General features: G+C 45.5%; 1 protein-coding gene across 1 annotated transcript in view; it reads left to right on the top strand.

Moving 5' to 3' along the window:
• The first annotated feature begins 14,373 nt into the window (after positions 1 to 14,373).
• Positions 14,374 to 26,703, top strand: part of erfl3 (Ets2 repressor factor like 3) — a 45,459-nt gene continuing 33,129 nt past the window's right edge. Inside the window, exon 1 of the mRNA XM_071908634.2 lies at positions 14,374 to 14,966. Coding sequence (XP_071764735.2) covers positions 14,945 to 14,966 — 22 coding nt within the window. The 5' untranslated portion in view covers positions 14,374 to 14,944. The remainder of the gene's footprint in view (positions 14,967 to 26,703) is intronic.

Below are 26,703 nucleotides of genomic sequence, written 5' to 3'. Positions count from 1 at the left end.
AGTTGAAATTTGACTTCTACTAAGAAAACAAATATCCATGTGTGGAGAACTGCCTGACTTGTAGCATTTGGGCTGTTCTTTTGAGACACAGTGCTGCTTCTGTCCTCTATATTTTCTCCACAGGGAGAACACACTGAAAGCTTTACAGCTACACAACCAAAAAAACAAAAGAGTGAGAAGATCAACTGGGGCAAAGGCTAGAGCTTTTTTTTACGTGGCAGAGGGAAAGAGGGAGGCAAGGGAGAGAGGGTGATTTTGGATTCTGAACCTTAAATTACCCTCACACCTCCCACTTTGTCTCTGTCTCTTTTTTCTGTTCTCTGTGCTTTCTGTTTTCTTCCACTTTTCTATGAGTTGGTTTTTAACTTGCTTTCCTCATCCACTGTAGGATGTAAAAGAGAGATAGTTCATCATATACCTCATATTCTTTGATGATAAACCAAATAGATGAATGCTTTAAAATGCGGGGTTCAAGTGGGGATCGGGGTACCGGGACGGTACGTGTGGACAATGTGCTAGTGTGACCGGGAGCAGACAGAGTAAGGCTGGGCCAAAGCAAAAGGTCAAAGGTCGTTGTCCTAATGGGGTAAACACAGAGGTTTTGGGATTGATCAAGGAGGTGACAGACCAGGAAGGAGATCACGGTTTATTTTTCTCCATTGGATTCAGAAGGCGCCGGATTAGGTCAAAGGGCCTTACTGGTTCGTGCTCCGGTCTACACACACACGCCTTGTCCCCCTGGAAAACACCCCCCCGCTGTCTGTGTTGAGCTTTGAACACAGCCTTCTCCTCACACCTGGCCCTTATTGCTCCCTCCCTGTCAAACATGGACTGCGGGGGTTAAAGCTGCTCTTCGACACAGATCTAGGATCAGTGCAAACCTCTCCAAATCCGCTGAAGTTCGAAAACGGCTTCCAGATCAGTGTCTTGGAGCAACTTTATTCCTCTGTTCAACACAAAGCTTTATTACAAAGGTCACCAAGCCCCTGCTCGCCTTTAGGTTTTTATTACCTTTGGTGGCAAATGCCACACAGATGAGGGGGCATATTGACCAGATGATGTGCATGTGTAGCAGGGAGCGCTGCAGGGCAGGAGACCGGGGAAACGGCTGAGACTGAGGTTGCTAGGTGACACATCCAGACACTTCTCACGACTCGATGTGTGTTGAGCGCCAGTGGAAGTCGAAGGGAGAGGTGTGCGTGTGACCAAACTATCTCCCTTCTTCCCGAGAGTCAGTTTTTCTTGTTTCGCCCCCTCCGTCTCTCTCGGCTGTTTGCGGTGGATCTGCGCTGATGAAGTGGAAGCGGAGCTGTGTCAAGCCTCTGTGTTTCTGACGAGGCGCTTCTCTGTGGGCCTTAGGGTCTTAGGGACTGGGTGTAAGGTGCTGGTCTCTGTGGTGGGGATACCCCCTTAGAGAATGATACCAAAGTCAATGCCCTGCTCTGGGACTCAGCACTGTACACGCTCCCTAAAACCCTGATGTCCACCCAAGTGTCTATTCAGAAACTCCACTTTCTGCCAAAATGGCTTATGTCAGCAACCCTAACCCACGAGGATGACTTATCTAGCATTTCCACTTCTCCACACAATTGCATACTCTCTGAGGGCGAGAACATTGATTATGTATATGACTGAATTCCTCGTAGACTCAAGAGATGTACCCTTACAACTGTGTCCAAATAAGTAAGAATCCATGATTGGACTCATTTATTTCACTTTGAACCGATGTCGAGACGAGGAGAAATAGTTGGGTGACAAATATCTGTGGACATCTAGGCGTGAGAGATGTAATTGTTGGAGAGCGAGAGACGCGGGGAGCCGAGCAACGAAAACGAAAACAAAGAAGCTGATATTTATTCCTCCGCCCACTCTCATCCACACATACACACGCTCTCTCTCTCTCTTTCATCCCTTTCTTCTTTCTGTCTCTTTTACAATACAGCTTTAGTCCAAAGGTTCTCAAGCCAGACAGCAAAGTGAGTCAGATGTTAAAGAATAAAACCAAAGAGCTCTACCTTGACCTTCTCTTCAACACAAACCCTCCACTGCATCCCCCTCTCTTTCTCTCCTTTTCCTATCCATCCCTCCTGTCTGTTCTCTCAGTCCCCTGTCACCTAGCGAGCCGGTCTGTGAAGCGCTAACCTCAGCTATCCAAAGGGAAATAATAATAATGATAATAATGATGATAATTAAGATGATGATAATGATGATGATGATGATGAAATGTATATTTTTAAGTATTTGTCATTGGAAAATAACCTTAAGCTTCTCGTAATTATGATGATCATGATGATGAAGATGATGATGACGACGGCGACGATGATGATGATGATGATGATGATGATGATGATAATGAAGTTTCTCTTGGTATCTCTGTAGCTGTTCTGATCCTTCTTAAGTTCTTGTCCTTTCTGCTCGTGCTGCCAGAGTACTGCTTTACTCCCATCAGCCCCCCTTCATTTGGTTTACCCTGATGTTTGGTCCTAACTGTCTACCTGTCTGACCCTTGCCCCTGTCTGTTTGTCTATGTGTGTGTGTGAGAGAGAGAGAGAGAGAGAGGGAGAGCAAGGGGACTTTTGTCAAACATTAACAAAGGCGTTTCCCTGGGGAGTTTGAGGTTTTCTCTGGAAAGGGATTTTCTCTCATTGCCAACTTTTAAAGAGGGAGGGAGCTACTGAATTACATTTCCACCTGTAGAGGGGAGGGCTGCTGGGAAGAAGGGAAGGCGTGGTTTCCCTGGAGCAATTTGCAAAAAACACAAAAAGATTCCTTGTTCTTGGGACAATAAGCCTCCACACACACATGACTTGTACTGTCAACTGTAACGTACTGTTTGCCAACTTCCTAGTACATGCGGCTCATTGCCCCGGTTACAACAGTCAACTTGTTTTCCGTGTTGTCTGTGTGCGTGTGGGTGTGTGTGTGTGTGGGTGTGTGTGTGTGTGTGTGAGTATGTGTCATTCTTCACTCTTCCCTTTGTGTCTTCCATCCTGTGAGCAGCCCCCCCCTTCCCCCCCCCCCCTTTTTGTCTCTCCCTTCTCCCTTGTGGTAGCAAGTTAGCCTTTTAGTGTATTTATCTTGAAAACCAAAAAAAAAGAAGAAAAATAACTCTGCTTGTTCATTGTACAGTGTTGTTCATTTTAAGTCATTTTTGTAACTGAAAGTGTTTCATTCATCCAAATAAAACAGGAGACAAAAAACTGTACAGATGATCCTGGCCTCTTGTCTTTTTCTGCTGCCTTTGCTTGTCATTTCTGTACGTTCCCCATCTATTTTTGAGTTTCATCTTGTCTGAGCTGAACGCAGGTTTCACTTGGTTAGGAAAAACCCTCTCATCTCTGAAACAGGAACTCAAACTCAACATGTCATGCTACCATTTGACCACAAGAGGGCGCTGCAAGACTGACTATCTCTTGACACCTTACCAAACCAGACTGAGAGGTGAACCACTGTTGAGTCCAAACCTTCTTGAACCCCTGTCCCACAAGCAGATCTAAATGCTTTTTGCTCTTTGAACCCCCCCACCTTCCTCGCTCAAAACCTTGGGCCGTCAAGATATGGAAAGCTGTGATAGAAATGGTTGAGATAACCAGCTGTTCTCAGTGAGAGAAACAGATGTAGGCGAAGGCTACTGAAAGTCTCATCCTGTGTCACCACACCCTCAGAGAAGTTCTCACCCAGCAGGCCTGGCGGGGGGGGGGGGGGTGGGGGGGCGGGGGGAAGAGGAGTCAGATCATCTTTATTCCTCGCTCTCTCTCTCTCTCTCCCTCCATTTTTTTTTATATCAACTGAGTCAGGGGACATCTGCTCATTGACAAACAACATTGCATGCCTTTGGCCTTCTTCCACCCTCCTTCCTAATCCCTAAGAGTGTGTGTGTGTGTGTGTGTTTGTCTATCTGTCAGACTGTTTTGTTCATTTGTTTATCTCTCTCTTTCCACATTGTTCCCCTCTCTCCTGGCTCATCGCTCTCTCTTGTTGACTCTCTCTCCTTCAGTCTGTCTCCCCCCCCCCCCCCCCCCCCCCCCCACCTCCCCCCTGCTGTGTGGTACAGTAGGTGGATGATTAGGTAGGATGCTGGAGTGTGTAAGTGTGACAGCTTTCAGACACCCACCTCCATGTTGAGTCACGGACGGCGGCGGTGAGCATGTTATCCTATCACCAGGGTGACTTGGGTAAATCTGCATTGCTGTTTGTCACATAAACAACTAATATTGGAAATGTTCTATTCCAAAATGTTATATATCCATTTTGGAGAAGAAAAAAAAAATGAATGCCTGAAATTTATAATGCGATATCTCTAGAGGATTCAGTCTGTAACTTAATAACAGAATTTTGTCACCCAAGGACTTAAATTACCTATTATACTTTAATTTGTTTTAATATGTTTTTTCAAATTATCATTTTGGAAGAGGTGTTATTATTTTCAAATGCTGGTTTTCTCATCTCTGTTTCATTCCAAAATTATATATTCTCAAGTTTTTTATATTGTTATTCTTGAATCAAATGTTGTTGCTATGTTACAGTCACATTGTCATGGTTTCACTAGTTAGTGTACAGATTCTTATTATAGCAAGGAACAAATCATTTGCTGCGGCACTGATGGGCAAAACCCTCGGCATGCCATTGTCAGGGCACTAAACGTTTGACATCAGGATGCTTAAAGTCTCTCTGCATGACTGGAAAACCAGACTATGGCATGAAGCTGGTAACTGGAGAGCTACATATCTGGTTAGGTGGGGAGTCAGTTAACACAGTAGTAATTCTATTGAGTTTGGAAGAGCCCCAGTAAAGGTAGAATTGGCTAAGAGAAGGGCCTCACTATGTCAGTGGTACGGGAACACAGAATGCCAGCTGTCACTTTAACCAGGAACACTGCCAGTGTGTGTGTGTGTGTGTATGTCTGTGTGTGCGTGCGCTCGTGTGCGTGTCTTGGTGCCAGTGAGAGACAGTGCCAGTGGTGAGGTGCCGCTAGACAGATCTGGTTTCCCTGAGCAGCGGTGTGTGTGTCTCGTTGTGCAGGCTACAGTGTTGTATATCTCTGTTATGTGTGTCAGAATAATCTACTGCTGCCTCGCCCGTCGACCTCCTACCCTCTGCAGAAGCCAGAGGCGGAAAGAGTATTATTTTACTCAAATTGAAGGCCTACTTCTACTTTAATTAAATTCTACTCAAATGTGTCTACTCGAGAGTGAAAATACAGTACTTAGAAAATTATTCAGGTGACAGTAGCTCACCAAAAAGTGCTGTAGGATGTTTGAGAGCAAAAAACATTAAGATCTTATGCACATTCCAAAATTATCTTCCCACTGATTATATAGTGATTATTTTTAGTCCCTGCAAATAATTCAATTGTTAATTCTCAGGCCCAGATTTGTGGATGACCTCTCTCTAGACAGGTCAACAAACAAGTCAACAAAAATTCCTTTCCTGATTCTGTTCCTGAATTTCCCCAAGGGGATCAATAAAGTACTATTTTATCTTATCTTATCTTATCTTATCTTAAATTATCTTATCTTATCTTATCTTATCTTAAAAGTATCAATTATGCCAGTGTCCAGAATTTCATTTTTATTGTAAATTTTACCATCAATTACAGGTGTGCTGCTATAAACTACTCATGCTCCTCACAACTCTGGGGTATGGAAATAAATCGCACTCAAATAAGATAAGGAGTTAATTTTCTTGGAATAAAAAAAAAAAATACTCCAAATACTCCATAGTAAAAAGACTGACAAACTCTAAAAACTAACATTATCCAAAAAATGTAGGACTCAAGCACACTTAAGCAGTTGTAGTTTTATGTATAGTATAGCCCAAAAGAATATACGTCTCTGTATACTTGAATGCGACTGAGACAAGGACATGTCTTTGTATTCATTCTACTGACAATGGCAAAACTATGGAGGCTAATTTTTTCACTTTGTCTACATGTGTCATACTATAGCGGGAAACTACAGAAACTTACCACTTAATGTTTCAACAGATAATATACAGAAAATAGGTCGATTTACTTCTATTCATTTAACAGCTTCTTTGAATAGCTGAAAGATTGATTTGACCTTGTCTTGCCAGTGTCGTGTTGTTCAGTCAATTCAGCATGTGGTTACTGAATACACACAAACAAATAAAGCCACAAGTTTCTGAAGCAAGCGTTGCTTCTTAACCCATCAGTGCGAATCAGCTCTCATTTTCTGCTCTGCTGTTTGTCCTGTTTTTTCCTGCTGTCTTTGACTTTCTGCCATCTATTCAACAAGAGCTCTCTTTGAAAAGGGGAGCGTTTGAAAACAATTTTAATGCTTCAGGGTGAAGTTAGGACAATGAGGTAATCAGCATCACATAAATATGCCGCAGTAAGAGACTGTGGTTATGTCGCATGTTTAAGCTCCTCTGTTCTCTTATCCTCGTCTTGTTATCTTTTCTGTCATTCTCTCTGCCTTCACCTTGTCAATAAACTGCCAAAAGAATGAATGAAGGCAGGCTGCAGACACTCCATGGAAATTAACATCAGAGCGCAGGGGAGAGATAAGGACGTGACAGTCATTTAGTGCAAGTGCCTCCTCCACTCCTTCATCACAACAGAGTCCTATGGGATCTGAAAGACACACAGAAACACACACAGACGCCAAGAGTGGGCACAGCAGGGATGCCGTCCGCCCCGGCATGACACATCACTCAGAGCTCCCACTGCCCAGAGAAACCCTTCACAGCACTCATGGCTCCTCTCTACTGTTCTCCACCGCTTTACAGATGACTTTCACTTTCCTCACTAACTTCACACGTTGAGCACCTCGACAGTAAGCAGACCGATTTGACTGCAAAATTTTTTTATTTTTTTTTACAGAGGTTAACAATAAAACAGTGGGACCTTTGTACATGTGAGTATTGTTGGGGACATGCGACCATAATGTTTTGACTGTGCGAACTCTTCATTTGGGGGCTACTTAGTTTCCTGCTATCCACCTAACAGAAACATATCTTTCTTTTCAGTACAATGTTCCAGTTGCAAGTAAGACTATGTGTTGGACTTTCTTTACACATTTTAGACAGGAGTTGACAATGACACCCACTGTATCCACTGAGCATTTTGTTTCCACTGGTTCAGTGTTGACTAATGGGATTTCAACCAAACAGGCTGCATACAATGAAAATTTCAAATACTGTGAGCCTGGCATTAAAAAATGAAATGGAATGACAAGCCAAGGTCATTTAACAGAAACTTTTGTCCTTTCTATATGAAGTTACGCACAATTCATGCACACAGCATTATGGTTAAACACCCACGATAATGTTTTGTAGCCTCCGCTCATCCCACAACATGGTTTATTCAACTGTCTATATTCTCTAAAGAGGTATACTGTCTTTATACTGTGCACACAATACATCCCAGGAGTAGGCAAGGTGCAGACATTTAGTTGAGCATTCACACAAGGTAGAACATGAGCCGTCAAACTCCACAATGCACAATAGCACACACAAGTCAAAGAAATGAATCAGTGCTACTGTATAACAGCACCCACACTGTGAATGAACCCATTGCACGGCACTTCCACAGGGGACCTATAGCAACTCAAAACAATCACACACGCATGCAGACACACACATATGAAGAGGGATCCGACAAAGCAAAGCGATGATGATGATGATTATGACACATAGCTATGCCACCCACAGTGGTGCCTGTGCGAGGGCAGAGCACATCAAACTGAGCAAGTGTAACACATGCTCTGTGTCAGTCCTCCTCCCCTGCACTGGCATGTAATGCATGACACATAGCTGAACCACCCACAGGCCTGCTGTCTCCATGCCCAGCTGATGGGCTGGGTAGGGGGGGGGCGGGGTGGAGGCACTGAGGGTGCCATGGCCAAGGAGACGGGGTCTGCTCTAGGGGACGGAGGGGCGACGTGTACCCGCGTTATTTATGAGCTGGTGTGATTGCTCAGAATGTGTCAGTGAGAGGGTGTGACGGTTATGTTTTTTTGGATTATTTAAAAAGTTGGTGGTAAAAATATCCCCGAGTATCACTGGAATAGGTGCGTGACTATTCCGCCGGACGTCATGTGCCATTGCGTCCCCCACGCCCCACTGTTGAACATGTGAATTCATGTTTGAAACAAGCCTTGGGGTGTTATGTGGCTGGAGGGGCATATGTCCCGGGCTGAGGGCTATTCTCAGTATGTGATGAGCGTGTGGTATTGGGCGGGGGGGAGGGGGTGGCTGGTGGCCAGGCATCTCTGGGTGAACCAGCCTGGGCCTGGCTGTAGTGTTGAAGAGGGGGTGAGTGACCCCGCTTTAGCCCGGCGTGAGGATGACTAATTGGGGATGAGAGAGGGAGGAGAAACTGGGGCTCTTACTGGATCTGACCCAGACCTCTTCTGCACATATATGCAAGAGGGAGCACACATACACACACACACACACACATACACACACACACACACACACACACACACACAAGAGAGCGGGAGTGATCCAGCAACCTAATCTAATTCTGGACTTGCTATGACACATATGGGGGAGAGAGGGGAGGAGAGACAGGAATATTTGGACTGCAAGAGAGTGAATTTGGGAGGAATGTGGGAGAGAGAGGAAGAAGAGAGAAATGTATAGGAGGAGAAGAGAACACGGTGACTGTTCCGAGTGGAAACGGGTGATATAAAGTGAGAGATGGAGCAGTGAGGGCGGCTGATTATATTCGCTGAAAGGTAAAGGGAGGAAAGGATAGAGGGGACGGAGGGGAAGAGTGCACTTTGGTCAGTGAGGGGTTAGAAGGGAGTGAAGGAGAGAGGGGGGTGGTGGTGGTGGTGGTGGTGGGGGGGGGGGGGGGGGGGGTGAGAGAAGGGGAAGCTGTGCACTGTGCCAATAGGAAGAGTTTGTTCCTCAGTGAGATACAGGAGACAGTGTCAACACACACGCTGTGCTCAATATAGCTACTGTCACACGGCCAGGCATACCTCTCTCTCCTTTCCTGCCTGACTCCTGCACCCTCCTTAACACCCTCTCTGCCTCGCTCACGTTCTGCCACTCTCCAAATCCCCCTCATCCGAACAGGTTACATTCTTCCTTTCCCTCCCTCGCTCCTTCCCCCCCGGCCCGTCCATCAATGTCATGTCCCTGTGGCTAAATGAACCGATCTCCCTTCCTTTACTCTTCCTCCCCTTTCCTCTCTCTCGCTCTCTGTATATATTACAGGCTTGACACCCTGCCAGACATTGGTTTAATATAACACACATTCTCCGTGCCTTTCACCCGCTCTCACATTACCCTCTCTTTCCAGCTCCCACCACCCCACTTTCATATGGGCACTCGCCGCTTGCTTTTTCCATACTTTACCCACCGCAAAAGGAGCTTTTTGTTCTTGAATAGCTCCCTCATTGCCATGGTAATCCAACAGAAAGAGAGTGTGGTTTTTCTGTCTAGGGCCTCGCTGATGAAAATAGTAAGTCACGCTGGGTTTCTTTAAGTGGCCCTGAATCTGAAAAATCATTGGTGCAAATTGGAGCTGTCATGAAGAAGTCACAACATTAACACAGAGTTTCTATGTGTGTGTGCAGACGTGCATGGAATGTGTATATATGTAAAATGTCAAATGTCAGAGTAAGTGTAGATAGATCCCCGGTTTACCACTTGAACATCCCACATTTGTCTCATTCTTCCAGGTGGACCTCTTGCTGCCATCTCTGCCCTCCCGCTGATCCCCCTCTTCCTCTGTCTCACTTGTCCTCCATCGTCACCCCCCTCCTCCTCTCCTCTCCCCCTTCCTTCCCTCCTCCACCGCACCACTCGCTGTGGTAATCCCATTACTCATGTGCGAATACCAGCTGGGGGAGAGAGAGAGACTGAGAGAGAGAGAGAGAGAGAGAGAGAGAGGACGTGGACAGAGGATAGCTGTCTTAACTAGATGGTGGGGAATTCTATTTTTTCACATAGCAAAATATTAATGGAGAAGTTGACAATGTTGACTGACACACAAGCGCATGGACAGACCCACAGCAAATTGTTTCACGGTGATTTGAAGAGTTGTTAAAAATCTGACCCCCTACAAAGGGTATGTAGGGAGAGAGAGAGAGAGAGCGGGAGAGAGGGAGAGAGATGTCTGGCTGTGTCTCCTGACGGTTGGACTGGCAAGCTTGAAAATAAACAAGTTCTTTGATGACAAAGAACCCATTGACTCTCTTATTCCCTCTCTCTCGCTCTCTCTCTCCCACTCCTCACTCCTTGTTCTCTACAGCTTTGCTCTCTCTTCCTCTCTCACTCTCTCTCTCCTTCTCCGAGCTTCAAGTTTTGCTCCTGTCTTTTCGGGGGGGGGGGGGGGGGGGCATTAACCGCCACCCTACTTCACTTGTTGTCCTTTCAGCTGCCAGCTTTTTCTTTCATCCGGTCTGCTCTCTCTCCCTCGATGCCTTTTAGTCTACCAAGCCATCTTCCCCTCTCCTTTCACTGTCACATAAGAAGCTAAACCTTTTTCTCCTCGTTCAAGGTCCTCCACATGAGGAACTAAAGCTGAACAAGGGTTTAACTTTGCAGCCATTTTCATACAATACCTTCTAAACTTGATTATGTAAGATCATTCATTAGAAATCGAGTTGAAGATAATCACAGCTCTCTTAAAAAGGAATAACTGAATGAGAGAAAGAAAGAGAAAAGTAGGAGAGACTATGAGAGAGAGGGAGTGTGTGCATGTGCGCATATGTGTGTCTGTGTGTGTGTACGTGTGTTTGTTCACGTCACCAGCAGTATGAATCACCATGTAGCCTATGTACATATTACACCTCTGTTGGTTGTTTAACGCCCCGTCCAGGAATTCTACATAATCCTGCCTGCCTTCCACTGGTTGCTGAAATCGGTTTATGCATGTGTGCATTGTGTGTGTGTGTGTGTGTGCATGTTTCTGTTTGGGTGTGTGCATGTGTGTGTGCATGTATGTGTGTGTGTGTGTGTGTGTGTGTGTGTGTATCTGCGCTGCCTGTGGTGACACTGGTTAGTGGGCTACCACACCCATTGTCCACGGTAATTACACTGACTCGAGCCATCTGTGTTGTAGAGGCACAGACCAGAAGAAACCGGTGTGTGTGAGTGTGTGTGTGTGTGTATTAGTGCTGACTGGATGGCATGCTTTGAAATTGACATCCATTGAAGAAAGTGTGTATGGTTTGAGTTGACCCTCTTGAGCCTCTGCACGTTTACTTGTTTATCAGCTGTGATTGTGTGGTACAGATACAAAGCTCAGGAGGGAGGCCAACCTTGAGCAGTGCTTTCACCGTCACTTTCACTTTGATGCAGCTGATCTATCCGAGGAACATCAATTTCTGCCAACACTGGGTACGTCCTCCCTTCTCAAATCAACACACAGAGTTTAGGACATGGAAGGTGACGTGGGGAGAGAGGATGGGGGTGGGTGAGGGTGTGGGAAAGGGGGTTGCATCTATAGGGAAGATATCTGGGGATGATACACCCACACCCAGGCCCACACCCACCCACTCCGGTGACAAAATCTCCGCTCTCCTTTTCTTTCTCTCAGTCTTTCTCTCCAGAGCGTCTGTCTGTCACTCTGATTAGGAACGGAGAGAGTCACTTAAAGCATGACGGGGATGAAAAGGGCGGGTTGGGAGAGAGAGAGAGTTGGGGAAGATGGGCAGCCATAAGAACAAGAGGCTCTTCTGTAATTGGAGAAATAACTCTTCCTGCCAAACACATCAGCAAGTTAATTTGACAAGTTCCGGACAGGTCAATTTAGTGGCCAAATGCATGTGACAATTACAAAATAAATCGGGAAAATTGCACTGCTGAGGTGGGAAATTCCCATTAAACTGTCATTACCCTGTCCTACATACATTCATCATAATCAAAGCAACCCTGGGAAAATATGGTAAAATATCAGTGGGGATATAACAAATAGAGCTTAATTATTTTGCCTATCAACAGTTTTTAATGTTATTAAATAATAATCACGACCATATAAAATGGGTGATGGCCAAATGAGACTAAATATAATCACGTATTCATATTTCATCACCAGTCCACCAGCCTTGAGTCTGTTAGAGCGTAGCTGAAATACTGACCTGAGGAGAAAAAAAAAAGTGAGGGAGGAACATGAGGGAGGGAAAGAGATGTAGGCATGGAGAGGTGGCAGAGGATGGAACGGGAGGAGGAATGGAAGAGGTGTGAGAGAGAGAGGGAGGGAGGATGGATAGGTGGCGAAAGATGATGGCGCTGCAACCAACACACTGGCCGAGTGGGAGCAAAGGAGAGAGGGGGACACGGGGTGGGAGAGAGAGAGACAGAGACAGAGAAGAGAGAGAGAGAGAGAGAGAGAGAGAGAGAGAGAGGTGGATAAACAGCGTGAGGGAGGAGGAGTATAGGGGTGGGAGAGAGGGAGAGGGTGTTGAGTGAAGCACTGTATTTATCAGTGTTCAGAATGTACTGTGCTGTAGATTTGTCTGTAAATGTCATCTCCTCTGCTTGGGTTACAATAGAGTGTGCTCACACAGTCACACACACACACACACACATACACACACAGGAAAATCAAAGAAAAGAAGCTATTTGTCCACCCTATACTTAATCACTGAATCACTCTTGTCTGTCAGTTTTCTCTCCTCCCTCAGGAGCCTCTCCTCTCATCCTCTCTTTGATTTCTTCTCTTCCTATGCACTCTCATCTCTCCAGCCGCTCTAGAGCACGGGGGATGCTGAAGAGCTCTTCAACTCAACAAGACATACAGAGATCGGAAAATGATAGACACGTAGTGGATGAATGCCAAAACAGATGACTGCAAAGGCAAGAGACAACCCACAGACAGATAGACGGAAAAGATGAGAAATAACACAATCCTCTTTTCCCCCCCCCTCCTCCTATTATCAGGTTAGAATCTGAGCGTGAGAAAAAGACGCGCCGGTCTTGTCCAGTGTTTTTCCTGCATGGGAGAAGACAGGACGTGATGGCGCTCTGCGTTTCCTGAACGCGGAGGCTCAGCATCCAACGCAGAGGCTCCCAGTCTCTCGCCCCAGTTCTTATCAGACGGAGCAGAGTGGGTTTCCTGAGCTTGTCAGAGAATGGCCAGCGGAGGGAGGAGAAATCCTGTTTGTAAATCACACCGCCGGGACATTGCTGTTGTCAGGGGACTTTGTTTACTTTGTTTTACTACCACTGTCTTATCCTGTTGACAAGGCAGGGCAATGGTGTGTGTCGCTGATGCAACGACATGCTCAAGAACACACACACGTGCATGCACACAAGGGCACAAAGAGACGCATGGACCCACACACACACACACAAGCTGTCCCTGCCATGCCCCAGGTGTCAGTGTTAAAGGGGGCAAAAGAGGAGATACACTTCACCTGCCATGTGCAACGCCGCACACACTCACATGCACTTATTGACAACATGACAGCTTCATATCAGCGGCACATGAGGAAGCAGAATGTCACAGCGTTCAGCGTGACAGGATACAAGGCTGGGCATGACTCTGGTCCACACTAATCAACCTAGCCATGCAGCACATTTGATGAAGTGAAAGATTTTACATTTCTGACATGACCGCATCTCCCATAAGGTCTGGGCCAGTTGATATAAGATGGGGGCTGTGGGTCAGTGTGGATGAGTGTGTGTGTGTGTAGGGAGATTAGGCAAGATACAGTTGGTTGGATGCACTTCAGTGGGTAGAAACTAAAGAGGAAAAGAAGTTTACGCTCCACGTGAGGGGTGGCAGCAGAACAGGATGCATATTCATATTGAAATATTCACATTCAAATGACCTGCTAGGCATTTTTCAGTTCTTGTCAACATGTCTCTGATCTGTGGCCTATTTCAGTAGAAATTCAAATAACCAAGTGTAGGAACAGAAATGGTCACTATTCAGTGTGTTCTGAAACATCTGCCAAAATCTAAAGCACTAGCGGTAATCTACACTGCGATGCAGCGCAACGCATTGCACCTGTAGCCTATTGTAAACCAACTGACATAAGCTCTACAGTTTTACCCCGTGACAATTGAGTTTGAATTTCCTGTTTTCAGCACTAATCAGTAACTCACGCTGCCACATTTAACCGGGTAATTCAACGGATCTAATTATCATGATATGAAAAGGGCTAATTAGAAAGGTACCCGTGATTGACGTAAAAGGACACGACGATGCGAGCCACTCGCGCCCATCCGCGCCTCTCTCGAATCGTAGGACGCGGATGTGATGTCACCACGACAGTGGCTGTGGCGGTCTCCAAGGCAACGCCGCGTGCTGCAGTGACGCCAGCCCCGGCTCGTGGTGAGTGGGCGTGACCCACCCCTTTAGCCCCCCCCTCTCCCGTCCGTGTGGGCGGCCCCGTGCAGAAGAGAGCGAGCGAAACACGACACCCCGAGGTCGGAGAGAGGCACGGGGGGAGGAGAGAGTAGCGCTGAGTAGTGTGTGAGTGAGTAGAGGAATAAAAAAGTCTGTAAAGAAAGAGAGGTTACTCTCTAATTTGTGATTGTATCAAAGAAGTGAGCTTTTCGGCAACGAGATGTCAAACAGCGACGAAGATGCGATTGAGACGGAGTAAACAGCGACCGGACAGTTAGCGAAAGTACTTGTAAACACGCAAAGAGAGAAAGGGTTTTCGGCTCGAGTCGGGACGGTTGACCGTTTTCCGCTGCAACTTGAGCTGATTCAACGCTGCTACGGGACGAGACGCGAACAGCGAGGTCCCGACCGTTCAACTCGGTGGAAGCAGCCCGTCGGTTGGCAGAGAGCCGGGAAACGGAGAGCGGAGAACGCGGTGACTCGAGAAGAGAGCCGTTGAAGCAGTAACAAAGTTTGTCCCGTGTCTTTACCTAGTTTCCCAGATTGGGAACTAGAAGAAGAGGCCCAGAGACTGACTTTTCTTTCCGCAAGCAACTTGTGGAATTCATCCAGTTTAGCAAACTTTAGCTTCTTAGCTATCCTGCTAACTACTTTTATCAAAACAGAATGAAAACACCTGGAGACAGTGGTAAGTTTGCGCAAATGTTGCTATGGATTTATTCAACATTGTCTTTCCTGTTTGCTTGCCGTGGTCGTTGCCGGTAAAGCTAACAATAATAACTTTGCTAATTAACCAGACAGTTAATCAGCCATAGCTACCTATTGCGCACGGTGCGAACCGTTTTTAGCATGAGTGCATTGGTCCGTGGCTTAGATTAGATATGAAAATCTGTTGCAGGTTAGTACTGTACTCCAGTTCAAGAGGAAGTGGTTAGCTACTGTACAGTTGTTACAGTGTATCTAGCGACATCCTCTGTGTCACCCTGACAACCTAATTTCACCATCAGTACCTTTCAGAATTCAGTGAAAAAACCTAGAAGCACTTTTGCGCGCGCGCGCGTGTGTGTGTGCGCGTGAGTGAGAGAGACAGAAACGGACGTGTTGATACTTGAAGAGTTCTCTTCTCCCGGTGGTGGTGTTGAGGTTATTGGGTCTTGCCAGGTACAGAGGGAGTTTGCTGATGTTAAGCTAGTAGCAAAAATTTGCCAGGTAGGCCTGTCAGCATAGTGAAGTGAGACCAGGGGGTTTTCCAGTAGTCAGTCAGCTGAGCTCTGTGTGTGTGTGTGTCTGTGTGCATGTGTGTAATTCCTGAAATGCTTGCATAAGTTCGTTCTTGCTCCCCTCTCTTGAAGCCAGGGCATTTCATTTCAGAAACGAGGAAGTGCAAGTACCACCATTTATGCCAGCTATGCAATTTATTATTTCAGTGGCACAATAACAAACTGTATGCTTGACAGGATTAAGACCATAAGTGACGCAAGTACCTCTTAATATTTATCTGGGTGCGGAATGAGAATAAGTTGTTTTTCCTATGGGAACAATGCCATGTCTTTCTAAGTAGTGGCTGGTAAGAATTTGGCGTAGGGCCATGTGTCTGTGACTGACTGGCTGACAAACTGTGTGGGACCCTTTCCACTCCGGGCCGCTCCCCTCCCCCACCCTATCCCCTCCTGACTCCCGCTACACCCAGCCTTATTCCGCCTCTCAACCACATTCCTGCACACCCCCTCCCTGCAGTGGCCCTGAGGAGGGGGCCATGACATCACACCACGTCCCACCACAAGTAGCCCTTTTTACAAGAAACTATGTGTGTTTTTCTGTGCTTCTGTGTGTTTGTGTAGTAGCAGATAGTGTGCGCTGTTCTGGGAATGCACTAAAAATTGATTGTGCTTAGGTTATGGGTTCGTTGCATGCAGTTGGGGCGTGTTTGTTTTTTGCAGAGGATAGTGCATGTTTATGATCTGTTCAGCGAATGTGCTAAATATTGACTGGGCTTAGGCTATAGGTTACTTGAGTGTAATTGGTGGTTAGTGTGTGTTGTGATCTGACCCCTCTTGTTCACCATTTAACAGTGTTGGTAAACACTGCTACTCTGTCAGGGGGGCATTATCTAACAACAAATCTGATCTTATAACGGGGCCTTTAAATAGTTGAATTATTGAACTGGTTAATCCCTGGCACTGTCTTGATCTCTCGTCCTGCTGTTGCTGTGTATGCAATCAGAACACTGGTTTTAACCCTTAGCCCGTGTAGATCGGCTCATTTAGCGAGGGCACATTTGCTGAATGAAAAAGGATATAAATAGTGCCTGCGTATCTATAGGATAAAAATGTAATCATCCTTCTCTGGGATACTTGGTGAGGATTATGTCCTATACCGTAAAATGCTCCATCTCTGTAGCCTACCTCTATTCTCTCCATCATTGGACACTTCCTGTGCGCTGTGTTTTCTACGGTCACTTCATTAGTCCGAATAGATGATAGGATTTCTGCTGAGATAGAGAATTGATATGATGAAGTAGGAAATGGCCAGGCTATAGCTGTATCTGATGTTGCAGACAGAGGCAGGGTGGTGTTGTGTTTGTGTCCTTGGAAAGTATCCTATTTATTTTTATTTATATCCAATCAGTGCTGTTTACCTGATTTTGTTAACTGATTTAGTCTAGAGAATTAGTTAGTGGTTAACTGTATTCTACAGGTTGCATTAGTCAGCTGATAGGCAATTGGTAGGCATTATCTCCTCTACCGTTCCACAGGCCTATATCCAGCTTTGTGTGTGGCTCAAAGGTTGTGCTAATGATTGATTAGGCTCTGGTGATAAGGACACACACACAAAAGAATAATTGGCCTACTGTATTTCTTTCTTTCTTCTCTCTCCCTCATATGTCATTAACACCCCCGCCACACACACTCTTTACTCCCCAACTTTTGTGTCTTTCACTCATTTTCCTCCATCTCTCTCCAAGAGTTACCATTTTTCTTCTGCCACCTCTCTTTTTTTTTCTCTCTCTGACTGGATAAGGACTGGTGTGTGTCTTTGTGTGACGGAGGTGGATGGTGGGACCCCTGGCTCTGGAGTGGCCATTGTGCGTGTGTGTGTGGAGTAGGGGACAATGGGGGGAGTGGGGCAGGGCCTGGGGCTGATTGTGTGTGGACTTGTGGGGCCCGGGACCTCTCATTGTACTCATAATGGTGCAGAGCAGCTCATAGTTTGGTGGCGCTTTTGACAAGTGAAGAGACTGCACTCCTGCATGTGGGTGAGAGACATTTTGTGTGTGTGTGTGTGTGTGTGTGTGTGTGTGTGTGTGTATGAGAGAGAGAGAGGGAGAGAAAGAAAGAGGTCGGGAGGGAAATGCAGGCATCCCAGCTTATTTTTCATCAGTCATTCAAATAAGTAGCTTAATGATGATTGTTTTCCCTTCTTTGTGCTTAAACGCAATACAGCTCCCTGCTTCCCCACAGTCCCCAGAGCAGCCAGGAGTGATTGACATGTCGTAGAGCTGTTTTATAAGTTAGCTAGACACACACACATACTCACATCCCTGCTTTATGATGTGGCAGGCCATGAAACAGAAGGGTGGCTGATGAGTTGGGGACTGAGAGGGAAAGTTTCACCATTTCCCTGTGTGTGGCTGCGTGCGAGTGTGCGTGTATGCTTTTCAATCTCAACACACACCGCCGTGATGATAAGCGCAGCGATTAGCCTTATCTGCGAAAACTCCCTCACAGTGCTGACCACAGCAAAACCACTACCTCCCATTATCCCAATACAGTTTTACAGCCTAGTTTATAGGACACTGGCCTGCTGTGATCAGGCGTAGCCAACATAGTTTCAGCCTGAAACAAATGAGTTCCATTCCAAAATGAGTTATCTACCATTTGAAAAAGCTGACAACTTCTGTTAGGTATCAGGTGTCAATTCTGATGGCTGGCATGAACATATAACTTATTATGGAATACTGCTAAAGTTATTAGGCAACATGCTTACAAAATGGTAACACTTTTGAGGATATGATCATATTTATGAAAAATTGACTAATACATTTTAGGAAGCAGATATTTTTTCAGAATAGTCTTTTGGAATTTAACCCTTCAATTCTATCCACTATTATAAAAGATGGAGTGATTTAAAACATCCCTATTAGAAAATAAAAGAACAACCCAATGCAGAAGCTGCATGTCCCACTTGGCCTTGTCAAAGCAATTCTCCATAAAAGTTTTGATATGGTCATCTGTGGTGATAAGTTGACAAATGACTTCTGGTAGAGGGGTCTTCAGTTGTGGAAATGTCTGTATTTAGTCAGGAATGTGACCAAAGGGAACAATGCGCCCAGCCACTCGACACTAATGGACCTCCCCACCATTAGCCCTGTGCCGCCCTTGACCAGGGAGACCAGAGAGACCAGAGCCAACAAGGCAGCGTTACCCTTGACCGCTCGGCTGCTTCTGACCGCTGTCCAACGCCGCCATCAGGCCATTCTACTCCCTCGAGACCCACACATTAAGCTCAAATCTGGTCATCGGATCCTATGGATTATCTGCCTCCCGAACTGCCTGTTTGATCAGCTGCATGGTCGGGAGGTTGAAAACTAAAGAGCTCCATTTAAAATTCACTTTTTACGCTGATAACACAACAGCAGAACTAAATGTGTCCTCAGGTCATGTGTGTATGTGTGTCTGTGTAGTAGGATGCGAGTTGGGCCTAGTTTTCCTGTGGTGCCATTGGTTGGAGCCACAGCCTGACCCCACATTGACAGTATTGGTTATTGGTCAGGGTTGCTAATGGGGTAGGCCTATGTGTCAGGACGGGACGCATGAACGACTGTTTACAGATAATTGTAACGCTTTTGCGGAACATATGTGTGAGTACACACACACATGCACACACACTGCTGCTTTTTATTGGAATTCTTGGACCTCCCACATTCCTGCTTAGAACGTTAATAGTTGCCGGCTGTGTTGCATTACATACTAGGGGAAAACACAACAGTTACTATCTCAGCAAGCCTTCCCTGAACACACTCACTCATAGCGACTTGCAAAGGCATGCATACATTCACACACACACATTCTTAATACCTAAGGCCAACTTGGATAAACATGATTCAAGAATGTTCAAAACACACACACACACACACACACACACACACACACACAAAATAGGGTTAGCACTTTTTCCCAAAACTTAGTTTGAAATAAAATTAATATTAGGTGAAATTCCTTTGTCTCCGGCAGTTGAAAAATTATCATATCAGACCTCTGGTGTCTTTGGCTTGTTTGACCTTTGTTGATTGAATAGCTGTGCATTCTGCTGGAGAAGGCAGCTTCATGAAGCATTTTAAAAATTCCTGTGAGTGATGTCAAGGAAGTATGCTGTTTTACTACAGGAAACAGACCACTCTCCCATTGCAGTGTTATGATTTAAATTTTTTATATCTAAGTAGGACAGGAAACTTTTTGTGCACCAAAAAAGCATATTGGGGATATGATGGTAGGTTTGAGCGAGGTGGGTTACAGGTTTTGTTTTCTGTCATCAAACGTCTCTTGTTTTAAGAAATTAGAAGTAGGCCTAACTGAACATTTTAAATAAAAGGTAACAGCCCTAAAACAAACACACACACACACACACACACACACTGATGGTCTCTATTTTCAAATGGGTATCAAGATTCATATTGAGAACGCAGTAGGGTGTGGTGGTGTGCATGGATTGACCTGCACTGTTCAGCAGCTGTTTGTGTGTGTGTGTGTGTGTGTGTGTGTGTGTGTGTGCATGCATGTGTGTGTATTGTAATGTAATATGGGGAGTTTACAGAGCTGCATTGTTACAGAGGTGACTCCATAGGAGGCGTAGAAAGGCATGTTTTTGTAAAGGAATATCAAGCGAGGTGTGTGTGTGAGCAAGAGACACGGAGAGAGTCTTTGGGGCGGGCAGCTGTACTATGCATCAGAGAGAGAGACTGTGTTAATGTATTATTTGTGAACAAAGTGTGTGAGTGTGTGTGTCAGTGCGTGTGGGTGTATGTGTCGCAGCTTCTTGGTGTGCACTGTGACGGCGGCGCCACTGAAACTGATCTGAGTCTGATGACACACACACACACACACACACACACACACACACACACACACCTGTGGGGATCAGGTAGCTGATCTCTCTATCCCTCTGATCCTTCCAGATGAGACTTTTTATTTAGGATTCTCCAACACAATGACCTGTCCTTTAGTTTAGAGTGAAGCCCAGAGTGTCATCTCTCCCCTGGTCAGAGTATTATCATGGTGTAAGCTGTCAAAACCACAACAGCACTTAGTCAGCCAGTCATGAGGCAAGCTAACTCCTCCTTTACCTCTTTTCCTACCAGGGGGAGATCACACCACCGCTACCCACACCGCAACCACCTGGCCTGGCCCCTGGCATGCACACATATCATACATACACACACACACACACTCACAACAGTTTCCCCCTAATCCTGTACTGATGGCGCTGCACCCAATGGTGGCTGTGTTTGCCAATGGCAGGGCTGGGCCCGGGCAGTGGTGTAATTCATACTCTTAATCTTATTAGATTAACCCCAGTAATACTGGTCATGCCGAGGGCATCTTTACAGTAAGGGATCAGCACACAGTGGGGCTGTTAATGTACATTCCAGTCAGGATCAGAACAACAGGATTGGATCTGCTCTGCACTGTTTTTAGCACAGCTTCAGATAAACTGGAATCAACAGGTACTGCCAAGACACAGGATCCCTTTTGGTCGACAACTTTTTTTTAACTCTCACTGTTCAAACGGTGTATATGTGACCTCCATGCATGGGCATGTTGTCCAAGTCCTGTGTGTAAAATGAGTCTTTGTTGAGTTGAGCAGACAAGCAGGCAAGCAGTGGATATGTATGTGCAAAATGTTTGTGTGCGCTAGGGCTGCACGATTTTTTTGTGTATAATCATAAATCACGATTGTGAAGTAATGTAGAACATTAGCATATCAGCAGTATCGAAATACATAATTTCACTTAGGATGTCTGTTGTACCCTGGTGTGTTTGTGTTAGGGCTGCATAATCATGGCTAAAGTGATAATCCCAATTATTTAGAAAAATATTGTAATCACAATTATAAATCATGTTTATCTGTCTCAATGATTTGAGGAGGAATATTACACTTTGTGGCTTATTATATCAACAGCTTGACTATTGTCAACTACAGCAGAAATGTAAAAGAAATGACATGTTTCTATATTGCTAATATGACATTTTACGATTATTAACTGTTAACTGATTATTAAAATCGCGATACACTATTATACATGATTAATTGTGCTGCCCTAGAGTGTGTGCCTCTGAGTGCATGTGTGTGATACAGATTGGGCTGTCCTGCCATCCTAGCCCCTGTGATTCTGGGAGGCAGCGAGTGGAGCTCCTAACCCCTCTCTAACCCCTGTAGTCCAGTGCAGTCAGCAGACACTCCCTGCAGAAAGGCAGCAGTGTTTGAATAGTTCCTCTGGCTATTTTTATCTGGGAATCTGCCTCTGAGCTGGACCCAGGGAGTGGGGGAGGAGGGCAAATATCTAATCTAATTTCAGAGGATGGGAAGTCACCAAAAGCACTACTGTGCCACTTGCATAGTGTCGATACTTTGCGTGTGGGTGTGTGTGCATGTGTGTGCGGTTGGCTGTCGAGTATTGAAATGCCGTCTGGCGCCAACTTAAACTTTCTCTCCCTTCTCACCCTCCCCTTCTCTCCGCCTGTTCCCCTCTCTCCCCTCCCCCCATTCCTCCCTCTCTTCTCCTCTCTTCTCCCCTCTCCTTCCCTCTTCCCTCCACCCCATGTAAGGAATGCAAGATCACTTTTGAAGAGTTTTCTTTTCAACCAGTCTTTCCTCTTCCTCTCTCTCTTTCTCTCCCTCCATTGCTCTCTTACTCTCGCGCGGTCTTTGCCTTGTTTCTCCCCCTCTCTCCATGTACAGACCTGTTCTCTGGGTACGTCAGTGCTCATTTTGAACTTTGAGCCAACTCATCACAGTCTGTGTATGTGAGAGAGAGAGGTATGTGTATAGTAAGGTAGGGCTGTATGTATGAACACCCTGTCAGAAGTAAGAAGTGTGTCTTTGTGGGAACAAAATGTCCCAAGTGTTTTTGTCACTGAAAAGAATGATTCTGTCCCCAAAAAACATTTTGAATTCTAATTAAATGACACAAATGGAAAGGTAGCCTGCTCTTTCTTTTAGCTGTCATCTAAGCATAGGCATATAGTGCACAAACACAGTTGGAGCTGTGTGCGGTTGTGTACTTGTGTTTAGGCATACTAGACGTCACTTCGGCAGTCAAGAAAGGCCCTCTGTCTGATAAGGATAGCAGTAGTGTGTGTGTGTGTGTGTGTGTGTGTGTGTGTGTGTGTGTGTGTGTGTGTATGAGATAAGTGGAAAGAGGACATCCTCTGCCTTTTATCAGCTGTGACTGGTTGATCTAATTTAGTCCTTCTGGACAACCCCATACGTAAGCACTGTCTTTTGTGCCTGAGATTTAGAAACACAAACCCACACTGTCTCAGCCCAAGTTAGACCAAATGATAGCGTGCCTACCTCTTGTACTCGGCAAGTTCCTAGACAAGGCCTATACGCCTATGGGATAAAATGCTGCTCTTAAGCTAGTCTTCTGGCTTTTCAGCCAAATGGAACCTTTCTATTGTGGGTGTGTGTGTGTGTTAGCATTTAAATTTGGTACAGATTTGTGTGTGTTTGTGCACACGCAGATGCACATGTCCCTGTGGAGGAGTGAAACCTTTTTAAGCATCGATTGACTCTCCCATCCCACCATCCTCTCCTCCTCGCTATCTTTTCTGTGTCACCAATCCATGGGCCAATACCCCAGTGGCAGCTCCTCTTCCATTAGCCTCCTCCTCCTCTGTCTGCCTCACTCGCTCCATCTCTCTCCTCCTCTCCCCCACTCCATGTCACCCTGCCTCCTCATGCTTCTTTCTCTCTTTCTGTCTCCTCTGTTCTTCCTGATGTTGCTTTTCTAACACACACTCAACCAATGGGAAACTAACTTGTCTCGGTATACAAACCTGACAAAATAGTCATGCAAACTCAAAATATGAGCTGAAACTCTCAGACTAGGAACTGGCATCAACTACAAGTTGGCCTCAGTGCACCTAGCAGTCTGAACATATGTCCCCACTCACACACACACACACACACACACACACACACACACACACACACACACACACACACACACACACACACACAGCCTCCATCAGGCCCTGGGCTCCTTCCAGGATGTGTGGTTGTGGACAGAATAAAGTGTGGTGTATTGCTCTCACAGCAGGACAAACATCAGATTCTATTTTTACCCTCTGGTCATCGTCTTCTTTAAATGTTCATAAGACTTCCTTCCTCCAGGACACTGGCATCCTCTCTGCTCTCCAGGTGTGTGTGTGTGTGTGTGTGTGTGTGTGTGTGTGTGTTGGTCTGAGAGAAACTGAATAATGCATTGGATCATTGGAAAGGTATTTATAGGAAAGCAAAGTGATTAAACTTTAATGACAAAGCTGGCCATCAGTGCTGCATAACATATAGCATATCCTTCTCCTCCACACACACACACACACACACACACACACACATACACACACACACAGAGCTGGAAACGAGCCCATCTCATCACTTATTTCTTAGGGAGTTTGTCCATAAGTTAGCATGCCAGCCCATCCTATATGCTGTACCACTCTCCCCCTATGGGTTTATCCCCAGCCTTTTAGCGCCTTGACCCGTACATATCCTCTCTGATATTTTGCCATACGACCCACTAAACAACAACCAGTGTTTTGACTCAGACCTGTCATGAGCCACAACCCCAGTGGGATCAGGCACAATCCGCTACACTGCAAGGTCGTAACCGACCTTTAGGGGTATGCAATCTAGTCTCTTTTTAATATCTGTTTTTTAGTGGCTTGTTTTAGGAGTTGTTTCATGTAATTACCTAATAAATTTCTTCCTGGTATATTTGAAGAGTTAAACCAAAACTGTATACATTTTTGGTGATGCTGGGGGGATCATTACCTGAAGTTTGTTATTCAGTAAGCATCTCCCAAAAACATGAATGATTTGTTCGGTTTATTTCTTCCAGTCATTTGCTTCTCTCTCATTACCATTTTAGTTTTTAGCGTTTTTACATTTAAGAATGTCTCACGTAGTTCCTCATGACATGTAGCATCGAGAAATAACTTGGGATGACACATTTTAATGCTGGCATATAGACTAGTGACTGTTGCTGACTGATCTGGTTCATGCCATCTTTTGGTCTGGTTTGGGAGTCCTTGGACCTGATTTTTCTGAGGAACTGGAGGAAAAAAAGTTCCATCTTAGTGGCAAGTTGTTTATCAAAAGTTGTAGGGGAAAGTGTGTCCTGGTAACTCAGTGGGCCAATATATGTACCATGTACTTGTGATGTTGTGGGGTCATGACCTGTGTTGCATGTTGTCGCCTCTGTCTCTCTCACCTCCATCGTTTGTGTGTACTATCCAATAAAGCAGAAATGCCTCAAAGTAATCTTAAAAACAAAACAATGGGGAGGTGAAATAATGAATTGTGCAGGGAGAAGGCAGCTCAGTGGACTTAAAAAAAATACAGTGCCGAAAGTTGTCCTTTTAACAGTGACATGTTTAGGAAAGAAACTCCAAGGGTCGTCTTTAAACTAAAGAAGCATAGAGAACAACGCTTTTCAAAAGTGTCTCTTTGTACAAGCATGAGCTGACATTGAAGACATTTGAGTAAAGGAAATCTGTGTGCACATCTCTGTCTTTGAAACCTTCCCCCTCATCTCCCCACAGCTAAGCAATATGCACGTTGTCCCTTTGTTTTTCCTCTTGTTCTCTCATCCCCCGTGCTCGGTTTCCATACATAACAGTTCTCTGTCCTCTCCATCCATCCTAAATGTTTACATTCTTCCTCTCATCTGGTTGGTTGAAGATGACATCAGGGTTAAGCAGCTTGCCCGGCCCTCAGTGTGCGCGTGTGTGTGTATGCCAGTGTCTCTGTACAGTAGCCCTGCCCCTGGTCACAATAGTTTTATCCATGTCCATTTTTAGCATCAGACATGGCCCAGTGAAATTATGTAACAACCAGGCAGTTGCATGCGGGTGGGCACACACACATATACCTACACGCACACACAGTGATTGTTGTTTTAGGGGATTAAAGCTTTTGATGAAGAGAACAGTGAGCTAGATCCCCTGACCAGTCAGAGGGAGGGAGGGAGAGAGTGAGGGAAAGTAGGGAAGAATGGATCAAGAGCACTGGAAGGATCTAGGAAGCATGAGGGAAGGAGGGAAAGATGATGAGCTAAACAGGGACAACCAAAAAAACACGACAGAGGGAGAGAAAGATGTACTAATAGTCCTTGGCCATAGGGCTTGGTACGAGACTACTGAGAGAGATAGAAAGGCATTTTAAGACCCCATTAAACAGAAATCCAAGCTCAGGTAATAATGTGTGACTGGTAAAAATCAAATCTGGTCGGGAGTGCTGCGAATTGAACAGTCGGAGGGCACATCGCATCAGTAACCGCTCAACGGCAATGAAAACATGGTAATTGAAGAGGTGGCAACAAAAATCAAAAGGAGTGATGAATTATGGTTGTAGTCAAACATTTAATCACCATATTTGCTGTAACATACCATGTCTGTTCTTAAACTGCCAGCATGCTTATCTGTGGTAAATAACAAAACTTTGTATACATGTTACCTTGGAAACGAGCCCCCAGTGCAGCACCTTCAGCTCAGAGATGTCAATCAAAATCTTACATCCCCAACTACAGGCTACAGGAAGAGTGGAGAAAATGAATTACTGCCTAAACAACTAAAATTTATTTTATTTTTTGACCACACAAACACACACACGCACGCATACACACACACTAGGGTCTTTGTAGTCTCTGACATGCACACTTTCTCAGGCCCACATCACACACATACTCTCGCACACAGCTGCCCCCCAGCTAGCATCCTCACCGTGTGTATGTGGGTGTTGTGTTAGTAGGGTTATTGTGCTCGTCTGGCCCGAGTATTAGCCGGTTACGGCGCAAAGGTACACTCCTTCCCTTAGGTTAGTTGTTAAGAGGAGGGAGAGTGCAGAGGTGTGTGTGGGGGGACGTGGGCTTTGTGCGTGCGTGCGTATGTGTGTGACTCATTGATGTCAGTGTTGCGAATGTCGTGTTGGTGTGTGTAGGATCGGTGTGACATCTATTGTCACTGTGTGTGCGTGATCAGGTTTGGTATTGTGGAGGTGTAACTGTGTAAGCCGGTCCAGTTGTCTCTTAATGGGGAATCCCCTTGCTACCTTAGACCCTGGACGGCTGATCTGAGCCCTTTTGAATTGGTGTTAAGAACAATAGTTTGTGTGTGTGTGTGTGTGTGCCTATCTTTCTGTGT

The sequence above is a fragment of the Centroberyx gerrardi genome, chromosome 12 (genome assembly GCF_048128805.1).
Source record: "Centroberyx gerrardi isolate f3 chromosome 12, fCenGer3.hap1.cur.20231027, whole genome shotgun sequence".
Taxonomy (NCBI): Eukaryota; Metazoa; Chordata; class Actinopteri; order Beryciformes; family Berycidae; genus Centroberyx; species Centroberyx gerrardi.
This window is presented reverse-complemented; position numbering and strand designations above follow the sequence as displayed.